Source organism: Bufo bufo, chromosome 6 (assembly GCF_905171765.1).
Source record: "Bufo bufo chromosome 6, aBufBuf1.1, whole genome shotgun sequence".
NCBI classification, from domain to species: Eukaryota; Metazoa; Chordata; class Amphibia; order Anura; family Bufonidae; genus Bufo; species Bufo bufo.
In genome coordinates, this window is record NC_053394.1 from 174,626,989 (window position 1) to 174,640,077 (window position 13,089).

Consider the following 13,089-nt stretch of genomic DNA (forward strand, 5'->3'; position numbering starts at 1 on the left):
CAGGGGAGTGCTGGCCACGCTGGTCAGTGAGCATATACATAGTTTAGAAGTCCATATTTAATTTGGTTTAAATTAAACATACATTGAAAAAATATTAGGCTCCTGTCCGCACCAGGCTGTGAGGGAGCAGGGCAGATGCCCACAGCTCCCAACACAGCCCGTCTCTCTAGTCAGCACAGTACTATGCAGATGGAAGACTATTGTCCCTTAGCAACGCTCATTTGAGAGAGCGCTGCTAAGGGACATTTCAGCCCAAGTTTTCTACCATATATAAACGTTTTCCCTCAATAAAGTATATTAAAAAATGTTCCCTGTCAATGCAAAAAATAAAAAATAAATTAAAATGGAATTTAGACTTTCAGCATTTTCTCCTGAACACGGCAATAACATATATGTGGTCACAACCTGCTGTTTGCGCACATGGCAAGGATCAGACGGGAAGGATCACCATACGGTTTTTGGAGGGAAGATTTTGCTGGAATGGATTTCAGGCGTCATGTCACATTCGAAGAGACCCTGAGTTACCCACAGAGTGGAAACCCCAAAAAAGTTAACCCATTTTTCAAACTACAAACCTCAAGGAAGTTATTGAGGGGTATACTGGCCACTTTAAATTTATAAACACTTGGCTGTCAAAATGAAAAATTTCATTTTTCCAGTAAAATGTTGCTTTAGCCCCAGGTTTTTCAAAAGGGGTAACAGGAGAAAAAGGACCCTACAATTTGTTACGCAATTTTATTGAATACAGCAGCACACCATATGTGTTAGCAGCAGGGGACAGAGAAAATCGTCAGTTTATGAATATTCAGAACTCATCAGAGTGCGTTGGAGATGTTCAAGACTTTAGCAAGACTTTAGTCAGTTAAAATAAATGACCCAACATTTTGCTAATGGGATCTGTCACTAGTTTATGTTGCTCTTGGTCAGGACACCATAAAAATAGTGAACGATTCGCTTTAATAACATCATACCAAAACAGGTAGACAAAGAACATTTTAAACATTAGCTAACATGGTGATATCTAAAATGACCTGTATTCTTCACCAACAGCATAGGAAACAAGGGGACATACCCACTGGGAGTTTGTGCAGTTTACACTCTCATACCATACCCAAATTATGTGAAGACATTTCTCACAACAACACCCACATTTCCTGAAGCTTCATTATCTTAGCATGCCCACGTTAGAGCAACACTCACACAATTTTTTGTTACATCTGTCGTTTTTGAGGAATGTCTAATGAAAGCCAACCAATCTGTCCATAAGGAAGTCATTTTATTCTGCCATCATTCAACAGAACAACGCAAAACATACATTTAAAATAAAAAAAATTGGACCACACATTTAATTAAAAAATATATATTTCATTCAAAACCCATCCTAAATAATGCAGCAATGCCATCTACTTCTTCAAAATTATTATTTAGATAGACAAGGGGGAACATAATCTCCAGAGTAATCTTAATACAAAATGATATTCCAGACTGGTCAGTTTGTTGGAGGTTTATACTGAGGATTGAGGACCTCCACCTGTTGATGTGAAGGTGCTTTTTTGGAGGCCTTTTAGAAGATAATAGCTATGTGTATATTGTATTTTTGGTGCTGTGGTTTTTAAAAGGGATGACCAGTGGGGGAAGGGGAAGGTGGTTCTTTAGAAAGGGTTAAAAGAGGGATTAAAATAAATAAAAGAGGCATTACTTACCCTTACCGATCCCGGGCCCTGCCACTACCATTCTGATGTCTGGTCTGCTCCAGACACACAGGAAATGCAAATCAGTGGCTCAGTCAGGTCATCACAAAGCCCTGTAGGGACTGGCACAGGAGCTGCAAGGGATCAGTGAGCGTTTTTTATCCCTCGTTGACCCCTTTTTAATGACTATTCACCCTGAACAAACCATTTTATGAATATTAGATAGAGTACACTGAATGATAGTGTAGTTGTTATTTTTCATATGCTTTTTTTGTCACTGGGCCATAACTGTAGTGTTATTTTGGTCTCGCTGTCCCCAGTGTACCTTGTAATCTCTGTCGCCAGTGTACCTTGTCATCAAATTTCCCAATCTCCGTCAAAAACAGGATCAGTTTCATAGGACGTTACTTAACCAATAGTATAACCACAATATTTTTGGAGTGTGAAACCTAAAAAAACATGGGAGAACCTGAAAACTTTACACAAGACAGCAAAACAGTTAGGGGTCAAACCATGTACCGGACCTTCAGTTAACTCGCACTGCAGTAATTTTTTAGGGCTGTTGTATATACCATATTTCCTGTTGTATATCACAGATCAATTGATTTTTGAGTGCAGACAGGGATGCTTTAAGGGGTCATCTTCATGAGACAGAGCATACGGACGTCAGTGGGGGATCACCCATTGTACCCACCTCTATGAGCAACTCTGTATTAGGGTATATTCACACACAGCGGATTTGTAGAAAATTTGCTGACTGTCCTATTCATCTGAATGGGGCTTGTAGAAATCCACATCATACTGCAGAAACAACTCCTTTCAGATGTAGGGAACAGTTTTTTGTTTTTTTTTGCAGACATTTTTGCAACAAACGTGCTATGTATGAATATACTGTGACATGGACGACCATTCATCCAATTGTGTGTCTGGCCGGGCTTTCCTGGCAAAATGAGCTGTTTGCTGGAGGTGCTTGTAGCAGGAAAGATCACTGTGGAATTGCAAAGTGAAGTGTATTTTCTTGGTCGAGACAACCCTTTTAAAGGTGTTAGCCCACAAACATTTATTGCCTATCCACAGGATTCCTACCAATCACAAGAACAGGGTTCCTCAAGTTCCCTGTCTGAATACAGCCATAGCGCATGTGTGACCACGACTCCATTAACATCTATAGGACTAGAAGTAATAGCCAAGCGCTGAACTCAGTCCCACAGACCGCACGTGCACTGCCGCTCCATTGACGCAGGGGACTTGAGGACCTCGTTCTTGTGATCACAGGGGCTAAAGGGGTCAAAATTCCAACAATCATATATTTATTACTTATCCCGTGGAGAGGTGATAAATGTCGTTCATGGGCCATCCCATTTAATTTCTTTTTCGACATTTGTAGCTGGATAGAATGGAGAAGACAGCAGGAAGAGACCACCATAACTGTGTAAACAAACTTTCTCTCACACGAATGGCTTTGGATAACTGAAATTGTGAAAATGAGACATATTTGTAATATGAACAATAAAAAATAAATTATACCCTTTAAAACATTTGTAAGGAAAAGAAATATGCTGTATCCATGGCAAGCATATTCTTTCTAATCACGTTATAGAAGTCATCTACCGATCATAGATTTGTATAATCAGTTTTAATACTGGTTGAGTGCAAGTATTAATCCCTAAAGCCAAGAAACTGTCAAGAGGCATTGTGAAAAAATTAACACTTTAAGGCCCAACTGAAAAGTTCCTTCATGGATGATAGTGGTAAGAAATGTCTTATGTGAAACTCTGCTCCCATATGATTTTTGCCAAGTTGCCCCCCTTCCCTCCCAGAACCGGCAAATCTCCTGAGATTGTACAAAGAGATTTTTTATTTTACGAAATCTTTCATAAAAACAGTTAGACATAGTGAAGCCTTTGATGTACAACGAGACCTGAATTGCTTGTGAAACACTTCCCGCAATGAGAGCAGGCAAATGGCTTCTCTCCTGTGTGAGTTCTTTGATGTAACAAGAGATTTGCTCTCCGGTTAAAGACCTTGCCGCACTCGAAACAAGCAAAGGGCTTCTCCCCGGTGTGAATCTTCTTATGTCTGATGAAATTTGACTTGTCATTAAAGCTTTTCCCACATTCTTGACACACAAATGGCTTCTCTCCTTTGTGAATGCGCTCGTGTGTTACCAGCTGGGAGTTGTTGGCAAAACATTTCCCACAGTCTGCACAGGAAAACGGTTTCTCTCCTTTGTGAATCATCTGGTGGAGGAGGAGACTGGATTTCTCATTAAATTTTTCATCACACTCCAAACATGAAAACTGTTTCCCTTCCATGTGGAAAATTTTATGTCGGACCAGTTCAGCTTTGCTGGTGTACCGCTTCCCACAATCACAGCAGGCAAAAGGCTTTTCCCCAGTGTGGGTTCTCTGATGAATTAGAAGATTGGCTTTGCGATTAAAGCCTTTTCCACATTCGCTACATGTAAACGGTTTTTCGCCCGTGTGGATTCGCTTGTGCCTTCCGAAGTTGGATTTGTCGTTAAAGCTTTTTCCACAGTCCGGACAGATGAAAGGCTTTTCTCCCCTGTGGATCCTTAGGTGAGTCACTAGATGAGAATTGCTCTTAAAACTCTTACCACATTCTGAACAACTAAAGGGCTTCTCTTCTGCATGAATCCTCAAATGTATTAAGAGATGGGAATTACTGGGAAAACATTTGCCGCACACAGAACAGACAAGAGGAACCTTCCCTCGATGCAATCTCTTATGCATAGCCAAATCGTTATTTCGAGGAAAACACTTCCCACATTCAGTACAAATGTACTGTTTATTTCCCACTTTTGACTGGGGTTTAACTCCAGGATCTTGGAAATACAGTTCATGTCTGTAGTGAAAAGAATGTAAATCTGGATTTTGAGCAAATTGCATTTCAGAGTTATAGTTAGCACCTGGGAGAAAATTCTGGTAAAAATCATAGTTTTTTGGGATAGAAGGGGGACTGATTCCCGAAGACTGTCCGCTGTCTTCAAGGGCTGTGGGAAGAAAATAAAAAATGTTAAAGGATGATACCAGTTTCTGAATGTTGGCCCAGAGGCAGGAGCCCCAACAAGCAGTTGATTTTGTCATGGTGGGCCAGCATAAATGCAGTATTACATGGGGATCATTCAAACGAATTCCGTGTCCTTGTAATACAGGGCCATCAAGTTTCCCAGAATGGAGGGTTTGTGCAAAGGGGACTGCCTTTTTCTGACGTCCGTATGCACTTATAATCTTGACCTGGCCATGCAACCCCCTAATTACCAGGCATATTTGGGAACTTAAAGGGAACTTGTCACCGAGTTTTGTGTATAGAGCTGAGAACATGGGTTGCTAGATGGCCACTAGCACATCCGCAATACCCAGTCCCCATAGCTCTGTGTGCTTTTATTGTGTAAAAAAAACTATTTGGTACATATGCAAATTAACCTGAGATGAGTCCTGTCCCTGATATGAATCAGGGTAATTTGCATATGTATCAAATCGTTTTTTTTACACAATAAAAGCACACAGAGCTATGGGGACTGGGTATTGCAGATGTGCTAGCGGCCATCTAGCAACCCATGTCCTCAGCTCTATACCCAAAAGGTGACAGGTTCCCTTTAATGGTCAGACTATTTTAGCTATTTGTAAATGGCTATAATTTTTTCATGATCAGAAAGTGATTTTTTCATCTTTATTTTCATGATAGCCCCACATTTAGGTTATTTTCACACTAGCGTTAAACTGTTCTGGCAGGCTGTTCCGGTAGAGTCCTGTCGGTGCTCTGGCAGTTTCCAGCTATGATGAATGCGATGAGCTCCACCAGGCTGTTTTCCTACTGGGACAGCCTGGAAGGACAGTTTAGCACTAGTGTGAAACTAGCTTTACTGTGAACATTTTTTTTAGGTCAGTCTTAGTAAAAGAAGCAGCTGGAGCAATTTAAAGTGGCACTTCCATCAGAAAAAGGTATTTTTTAACTCAATATTCTTTAAATAAAAAAACTTTTTTTAAAGAATTTTTAGTTGCTTTTCTTTTTTAATTTTGGCAGTACAATGCAAAATATTGTTCTTCTGTAACAGTCATCACAGAGTGCTAAAACCTCCTATACAGATATGTAATCAATTTACTGATTACAGTCAGTTTACTGCTGCTATGAGAGGAAGATCTGAAAGGTAATCCTTATGATAGCGGTAGGTGGAGAATTGGGATAAAAGTATGACAGTTCTATTGTTGTTTTGCTAGCTCTAGATAAAAGCTGCGTAAAGAAGAGTATTGCATTGATTAGCGTAACGTAAGATGCTCTAATTTAATCAAATTATTAAGAATATGGCTTAGATGAGTGTTTATAGTCTGTCAGGAATTCAGATATAAGGGCTACACATAGCCGTCATCTGACAGGTCTCTGTGCAGTGACAGTCTGCAAATAGGCAGAAATTTAACCCTATAGCGCAAAAATGGATAACATTTTTGAATTAAAAAATAATAATAATTTCAGCCCAAAATTATAAAAATGCAATCAATGCAAACTGCACCCTTAAACAGACTTTACCTGTACTGCTGTCTTTTGTTTAAAAAAATAAATAATTGGATATGGCTGAGAAAAATATCACAATGAAGATGCACATTACAATCTAACGCCGAAAAGCTACCAGCATGACAGTCCTCACCTCACTCACCTGTACTAACACCTCTAGGAACCTGTACCTCCATTTTACACTGCTGGTCATCCCCTATATATTCCTCATCTTCTTCTTCAATGTCAATTATGACAATATTCAGATTTTCATCCTAAACAGAAAAATGTGGGAGAAAAATGTTAATGATCTGCAAACCTTTTGAGTGCCCATAAACCATGCGATCGACAGTTGGTAGACTGCTACACGGCCAAAAACCATGCAGCAAAACCCAACTTGACTTACTGTGGCTCTTGCCAAGGCAGCAAGTGCAAGTGATGGCACTTAAGAACCATATGCTTTCATGTACAGGTGAAAACCGCATCACAAAAATGTGGCATTTCACTGAAAATTGTGTGCGGTTTCGATGCACAGTTCTCAGCTGCATCATACACTATCGCCTTGTTACCTCGTTGTGTACAACAGGCTCCCTTAAATATCCATAATTACTTGCTTCGTTTATTTACCCTGTCCTTCCACAGATGTACCCAGTATCCATATCACAGAGCAGGTGCACAGACCAGGACAGATCTGTTCAGAGCTTGTTGTTTCTTGTTATCTTACACTTGAGTCATATTCTAAGTAAGAGCTACCATATACAGTGAGGAACAGAAGTATTTGAACACCCTGCGATTTTGCAAGTTCTCCCACTTAGAAATCATAAAGGGGTCTGAAATTCACATTGTATGTGCATTCCCACTCTGAGAGACAAAGTAAAAAAAAAATCCAGGAAATCACATTGTATGATTTTTAACCCCTTAGGGATCGGTCTCATTTTCACCTTAAGGACCAGGTCATTTTTTGAAAATCTGACCAGTGTCACTTTAAGTGGTGATAACTTTAAAACGCTTTGACTTATCCAGGCCATTCTGAGATTGTTTTTTGTCACATATTGTACTTCATAACACTGGTAAAATGGAGTAAAAAAAAATCTTTTTTATTTATAAAAAAAATACCAAATTTACCAAAAATGTGGAAGAATTAGCAATTTCCAAATTTCAATTTCTCTACTTTTATAATAGATAGTAATACCTCCAAAAATAGTTATTATTTTACATTCCCCATATGTCTACTTCACGTTTGGATCATTTTGGGAATGACATTTTATTTTTTTGGGGACGTTACAAGGCTTAGAGGTTTAGAAGCAAATCTTGAAATATTTCAGAAATTTTAAAAAATCCACTTTTTAAGAACCAGTTCAGGTCTGAAGTCACTTTGTGAGGCTTACATAATAGAAACCACCCAAAAATGACCCCATTATAGAAACTACACCCCTCAAGGTATTCAAAGCTGATTTTACAAACGTCGTTAACCCTTTAGGTGTTCCACAAGAGTTATTGGCAAATGGAGATGAAATTTAAGAATTTAAATTTTTGGGCTAATTTTCCATTTTAATCAATTTTTTCCAGTAACAAAGCAAGGGTGAACAGCCAAACAAAACTCAATATTTATTGCCCCGATTCTGTAGTTTGCAGAAACACCCCATATGTGTCTGTAAACTACTATACGGGCACACGGTAGGGCGTAGAGGGATAGGTGCGCCGTGTGGTTTTTGGAAGGCAGATTTTGCTGGACTGGTTTATTTACACCATGTCCCATTTGAAGTCCCCCTGATGCAACCCTAGAGTAGAAACTCCATAAAAGTGATCCCATCTAAGAGACTACACCCCTCAAGGTATTCAAAACTGATTTTACAAACGTCGTTAACCCTTTAGGTGTTCCACAATAGTTATTGGCAGTGAAGATGAAATTTAAGAATTTAAATTTTTTGGCTAATTTTCCATTTTAATCCATTTTTTCCAGTAACAAAGCAAGGGTTAACAGCCAAACAAAACTCAATGGGCAAGATTTATCATTAGCTCAAGTCAGAATAATGGAGTGAAAAAGTCGCCCAAAAATGCGCAAACGCTAAAACTGCGCACAAATTTGCGACTTTTTTCTGCTCTGCACTATGCTCGCCAGTTTTCTGAAAGTGGGCGTGTTTTCTTATCTAAATGAATCTCTAGACAGATTTACTATTGGGACTATTTAAAAAGTTGCAAAAAAATTTGCAATTTCACTCCAGTGAGGACCATGCTTATCTTATGAGACTTTTTAATAGAACATGCGACTTTTTCGTAAGGAAGTGCGACTTTTGTAAAGCTGCTTACTGACGGATAAACTGCTACCGTCAAACCACATTTATTACAGTCTTAAAGGGCCGATCATAAATCTGACTTGGCTAAAACTGACTTTAGCTATATGTGAAAGTGGAGTGAGCTGTCAGAGTAATGATAAATCTGGCCCAAAATTTATTGCCCCGATTCTGTAGTTTGCAGAAACACCCTATATGTGGCAGTAAACTACTATACGGGCACACGGTAGGGCGTAGAGGGAAAGGTGCGCCATGTAGTTTTTGGAAGGCAGATTTTGCTGGACTGGTTTATTTACACCATGTCCCATTTGAAGCTCTGATGCACCCCAAGAGTAGAAACTCCATAAAAGTGACCCCATTTTGGAAACTACGGGATAAGGTGGCAGTTTTGTTGGGACTATTTTTGGGTACATATGATTTTTGGTTGCTCTATATTACATTTTTTTGAGGCAAGGTTACCGAAAATGGAAATTCTGAAATTTCATCTCCATTTGCCATAAACTGTTGAGGAACACCTAAAGGGTTAATAAAGTTTGTAAAATCAGTTTTGAATACCTTGAGGGGAGTAGTTTCTTAGATAGGGTCACTATTATGGAGGTTCTACTCTAGGGGTGCATCAGGGGTTCTTCAAATGAGACATGGTGTAAATAAACCAGTCCAGCAAAATCTGCCTTCCAAAAACCACACAGCGCACCTTTTCCTCTACGCCCTACCGTGTGCCTCTTTTCCTTCTGCGCCCTGCCGTTTGGTCATACAGCAGTTTACGACCACATATGAGGTGTTTCTGTAAACTGCAGAATCAGGGTAATAAATATTAAGTTTTGTTTGGCTGTTAACCCTTGCTTTGTTACTGGAAAAAAACGGTTTAAAATGGAAAATATGCCAAAAAATAGCTGTTTTGGAACAGTTTTTATTTTATTTGTTTGACCGTGTTCATCTGAGGGGTTAGGTCATGGGGTATTTTTATAGAGAAGATTCTTACGGACGCGGGGATACCTAATATATTACACTATATTATCCTTTTATAAACAAAAAAAAACATTTTAGTATCTCCATAGTCTAAGAGTCAGTATTTTTTTTGTTTTTAGCCGATTATCTTAGGTAGGGGCTCATTTTTTGCGGGATGAGAGGACGGTTTTATTGGCACTATTTTGGGGGGCATATGACTTTTTGATTGCTTGCTATTACACTATTTGTGATGTAAGGTGACAAAAAAATACCTTTTTTTTTTTTTTACCATGTTCACCTGAGGGGTTAGGTCATGGGGTATTTTTATAGAGCAGATTCTTACAGACGCGGTGATACCTAAAAAAATGTTTTTGTTTTAGTGTCTCAAGTCTAAGAACTATAGTTTTTTTTTTCCGATTGTCAGTGGCTAAATTGGGGAAGAGTAATATAAATTTAGTACTCCATGGAAGTATGGTACTCCCTGAAGCAACCAATAATACAGAGGCCCGGATGATCAGGGCACGTGTCACACTGAGTGGTGGTGTCCTTCCGTATTCCACTTCTGTGACACACTCTGCACCTTTTTTGGGTCTGTCCCTTCTTTCCAGTATGGGGGACCACACCAGGAAAGTGTTGGCCAGGGACGATCCGGGCGCCTCCAGTTCCCGAGGTACTCCGGCCTGCTCTTTCCCGGTCAGAAAAGATCAGGTCCTTGAGGACTGCCTCATAGAACTGAAGGAATTTCCCTGTGTTGCCAGCGCTCCGGGACAGCACAAAAGAGTTGTACAAGACAACCTGTACCAAGTAGACTGCAACTTTTTTGTACCATGCCCGGGTTTTGCGCATGGCATTATATGGCTTGAGGACTTGATCAGAGAGATCAATTCCTCCCATATACCGATTGTAGTCGACGATACAATCGGGCTTGAGGACCTTTGCCGCGGTACCTCACACAGGGACAGGGGTAATGCCATTACCGTGAATTGTGGACAGTACAAGGACATCCCTCTTGTCCTTATATCTGACCAGCAACAGGTTTCCACTGGTAAGGGCACGGGTCTGGTAGAGGACGTCCCCACTCCAGAAATGCCTGACACTAGGTTTTTTGACTAGGCCCATGTGCAGCACGAGGCCCCACAACGTCCTCATCTCGGCTGCACTGATCGGAGTCCAGCCACCGGCCCTAGCCAAAAAGGAGCCCGGGTGTTGAGCAACGAACTGTTGGGCGTACAGGTTTGCTTGCTCCACCATCAGATTTACAAAGTGGTCACTGAAAAAAAGACTAAAGTAGTCGTATTCAGTGAAGCCCACTGTGGAAATCTGGATTCCTGGTTGGCCTACAAAATCAGGAATCGCGGGCTCAAAATGCTCTGGGGTACACCATGCAAGTTCACCGGTAGATGATGAAGAGTACGTGGATGACAAAAGGAAAGTGTGGTCAGCCTCGTCCTCACTGGGGCTCTCGGACTCGGAGGCAAGCTGGGCGTATGCATCCGCGGCCGAAAACATCCGGCGGGCCATAGGGGAGTGTGTGTGTGCGTGCGTGGAAATCTTTATTTGGTGTACGTGTGTGTGGGGGCACGGGTGTTCGCGGACTTACCCTAAACCTAACAGACAATTTTTTTTTTAAAAAGGCACAAAAATGTGAAAAAATTAATAAAATTGAATTCAAACTCGCTGATCAACCGTCTGAAGTTGATCAGCGGTGGGGTGTGTGATGCGCTAACAGTGGCCAGACGCTAGGAGTGCCGGCCACAGTCAGCGTACGCAGAAAAATAAAAATAAAAAAATGCTTGTGCCCCAAAAAAAGTTATGGGGGGGGGGGGCAAGCTGCAGCACCCCTGGGGGGGGGGTCTAGGGTCACACAGCTGTGCTGTGGACCACAGACACCCGATTTAGGGTGATGCAACCAAAAACTTTTTTTTTTTTTTTTAACTAAACTTTCCCTGAATATCCCTGCCTATCCTAACCTGTCCCTAACCTTTCCCTAAATACCTTGGTGAAGGGGAAGGGGGTGCTGGGCACAGATGGGGGTGCTGGCTCTGGAGATCCTCGGCTCCCGGACACAAGAGGAGGAGGAGAGGAGCGCTGCAATAATTTGAATGGCCTGCCCGCCCCTGCAGCCAATGAGAGCCGACCCTGAGAGGTATTATCACACCACCGATCTCCAACCTGTTCCGGGTTATCGGGTCCCCAGAGACCCGAATAACCCGGAAACGAATTGAATTGACCTGCGGTATGATGCGATCGCCAACACGGGGCGGGGAGGGAAATCCCCCCCGCGTATTGTCCCAGGGTGCTTGCTCAATTATTTGAGCAGGCACCCAGTTACGATCACCGCCCGCCGCGCGGCGGTGATCGGAACTACACATGACGTACCGGTATGTCATGTGTCCTTAAGTACCGGGACATCATGCCGTACTGCTGAACATAAGTATTTGAACACCTGAGAAACAGCAAGAAATTTGGCTCTCAAAGACCTGTTACTGTGCCTTTAAAAAGTCCACCTCTACTCCACTCATTAATCTAACATCTAACTTAGTAGCACCTGTCTGAGCTCTTTAAAGACACCTGTCCACCCCACAGTCAGTCAGACGCCAACGATACTACCAAGGGCAAGACCAAAGATCTGTTAAAAGACACCAGAGACAAAATTGTGGACCTCTACAAGGCTGGAAAGGGCTATGGGGCTAATTGCCAAGCAGCTTGTTGAAAATAGATCACTGTTGGAGCAATTGTTAGAAAATGGAAGAGGCTAAAGACGACTGTCAGTCTCCCTCGGACTGGGGCTCCATGCAAGATCTCACCTCGTGGGGTATCACTGATGATAAGGAAGGTGAGGAATCAGCCCAGAACTACAAGGGAGGAGCTGGTCAATGACATAAAGAGAGCTAGGACCACAGTTTCAAAGGTCACTGTCGGTAGAAGACTATGCCGTCATGGTTTCAAATCATGCATTGCACGGAAGGTTCCCCTGCTCAAGTCATCACATGTCTAGGCTCGTCTGAAGTTTGCCAATGACCATCTGGATGATCCAGAGGAGGCATGGGAGAAAGTCATGTGGTCAGATGAGACCAAAGTAGAACTTTTTGGTCTAAACTTCACTCGTCGTGTTTGGAGGAAAAAGAAGGATGAGTTGCATCCCAAGAACACCATCCCTACTGTGAAGCATGGGGGTGGTAACATCATGCTTTTGGGGTGCTTTTCTGCGAAGTGGACAGGACGACTGCACTGTATTAAGGAGAGGATGAATGGGGCGATTTATTGTGAGATTTTGAGCAACAACCTCTTTCCCTCAGTCAGATCATTGAAGATGGGTCGTGGCTGGGTCTTCCAACATGACAACGAGCCGAAGCACACAGCCAGATAACCAAGGAGTGGCTCCGTAAGAAGCATATCAAGGTTCTGGAGTGGCCTAACCAGTCTCCAGACCTAAATCCAATAGAACTTCTTTGGAGGGAGCTGAAACTCTGTGTTGCTCAGCGACAGCCCCGAAACCTGACAGATCTAGAGGAGATCTGTGTGGAGGAGTGGGCCAAAATCCTTGTTGCAGTGTGTGCAAACCTGGTCAAGAACTACAGGAAACGTTTGACCTCTGTAATTGCTAACAAAGGCTTCTGCACCAAATATTAACACAGATTTTC

At 41.7% G+C, this 13,089-nt stretch overlaps 1 protein-coding gene across 1 annotated transcript in view; it reads right to left on the reverse strand.

Annotated features, from left to right (window-relative positions):
* Window positions 1–843: 843 nt before the first annotated feature.
* The window catches only part of LOC121006070 (oocyte zinc finger protein XlCOF22-like), a 47,980-nt gene continuing 35,734 nt past the window's right edge, over window positions 844–13,089 (reverse strand). The window contains exons 8-9 of the mRNA XM_040438962.1: window positions 6,367–6,478; window positions 844–4,704 (exon numbers count right to left, since the gene is read on the reverse strand). Of these exons, the coding sequence (XP_040294896.1) occupies window positions 3,578–4,704; window positions 6,367–6,478 (1,239 nt within the window). The 3' untranslated portion in view covers window positions 844–3,577. The remainder of the gene's footprint in view (window positions 4,705–6,366; window positions 6,479–13,089) is intronic.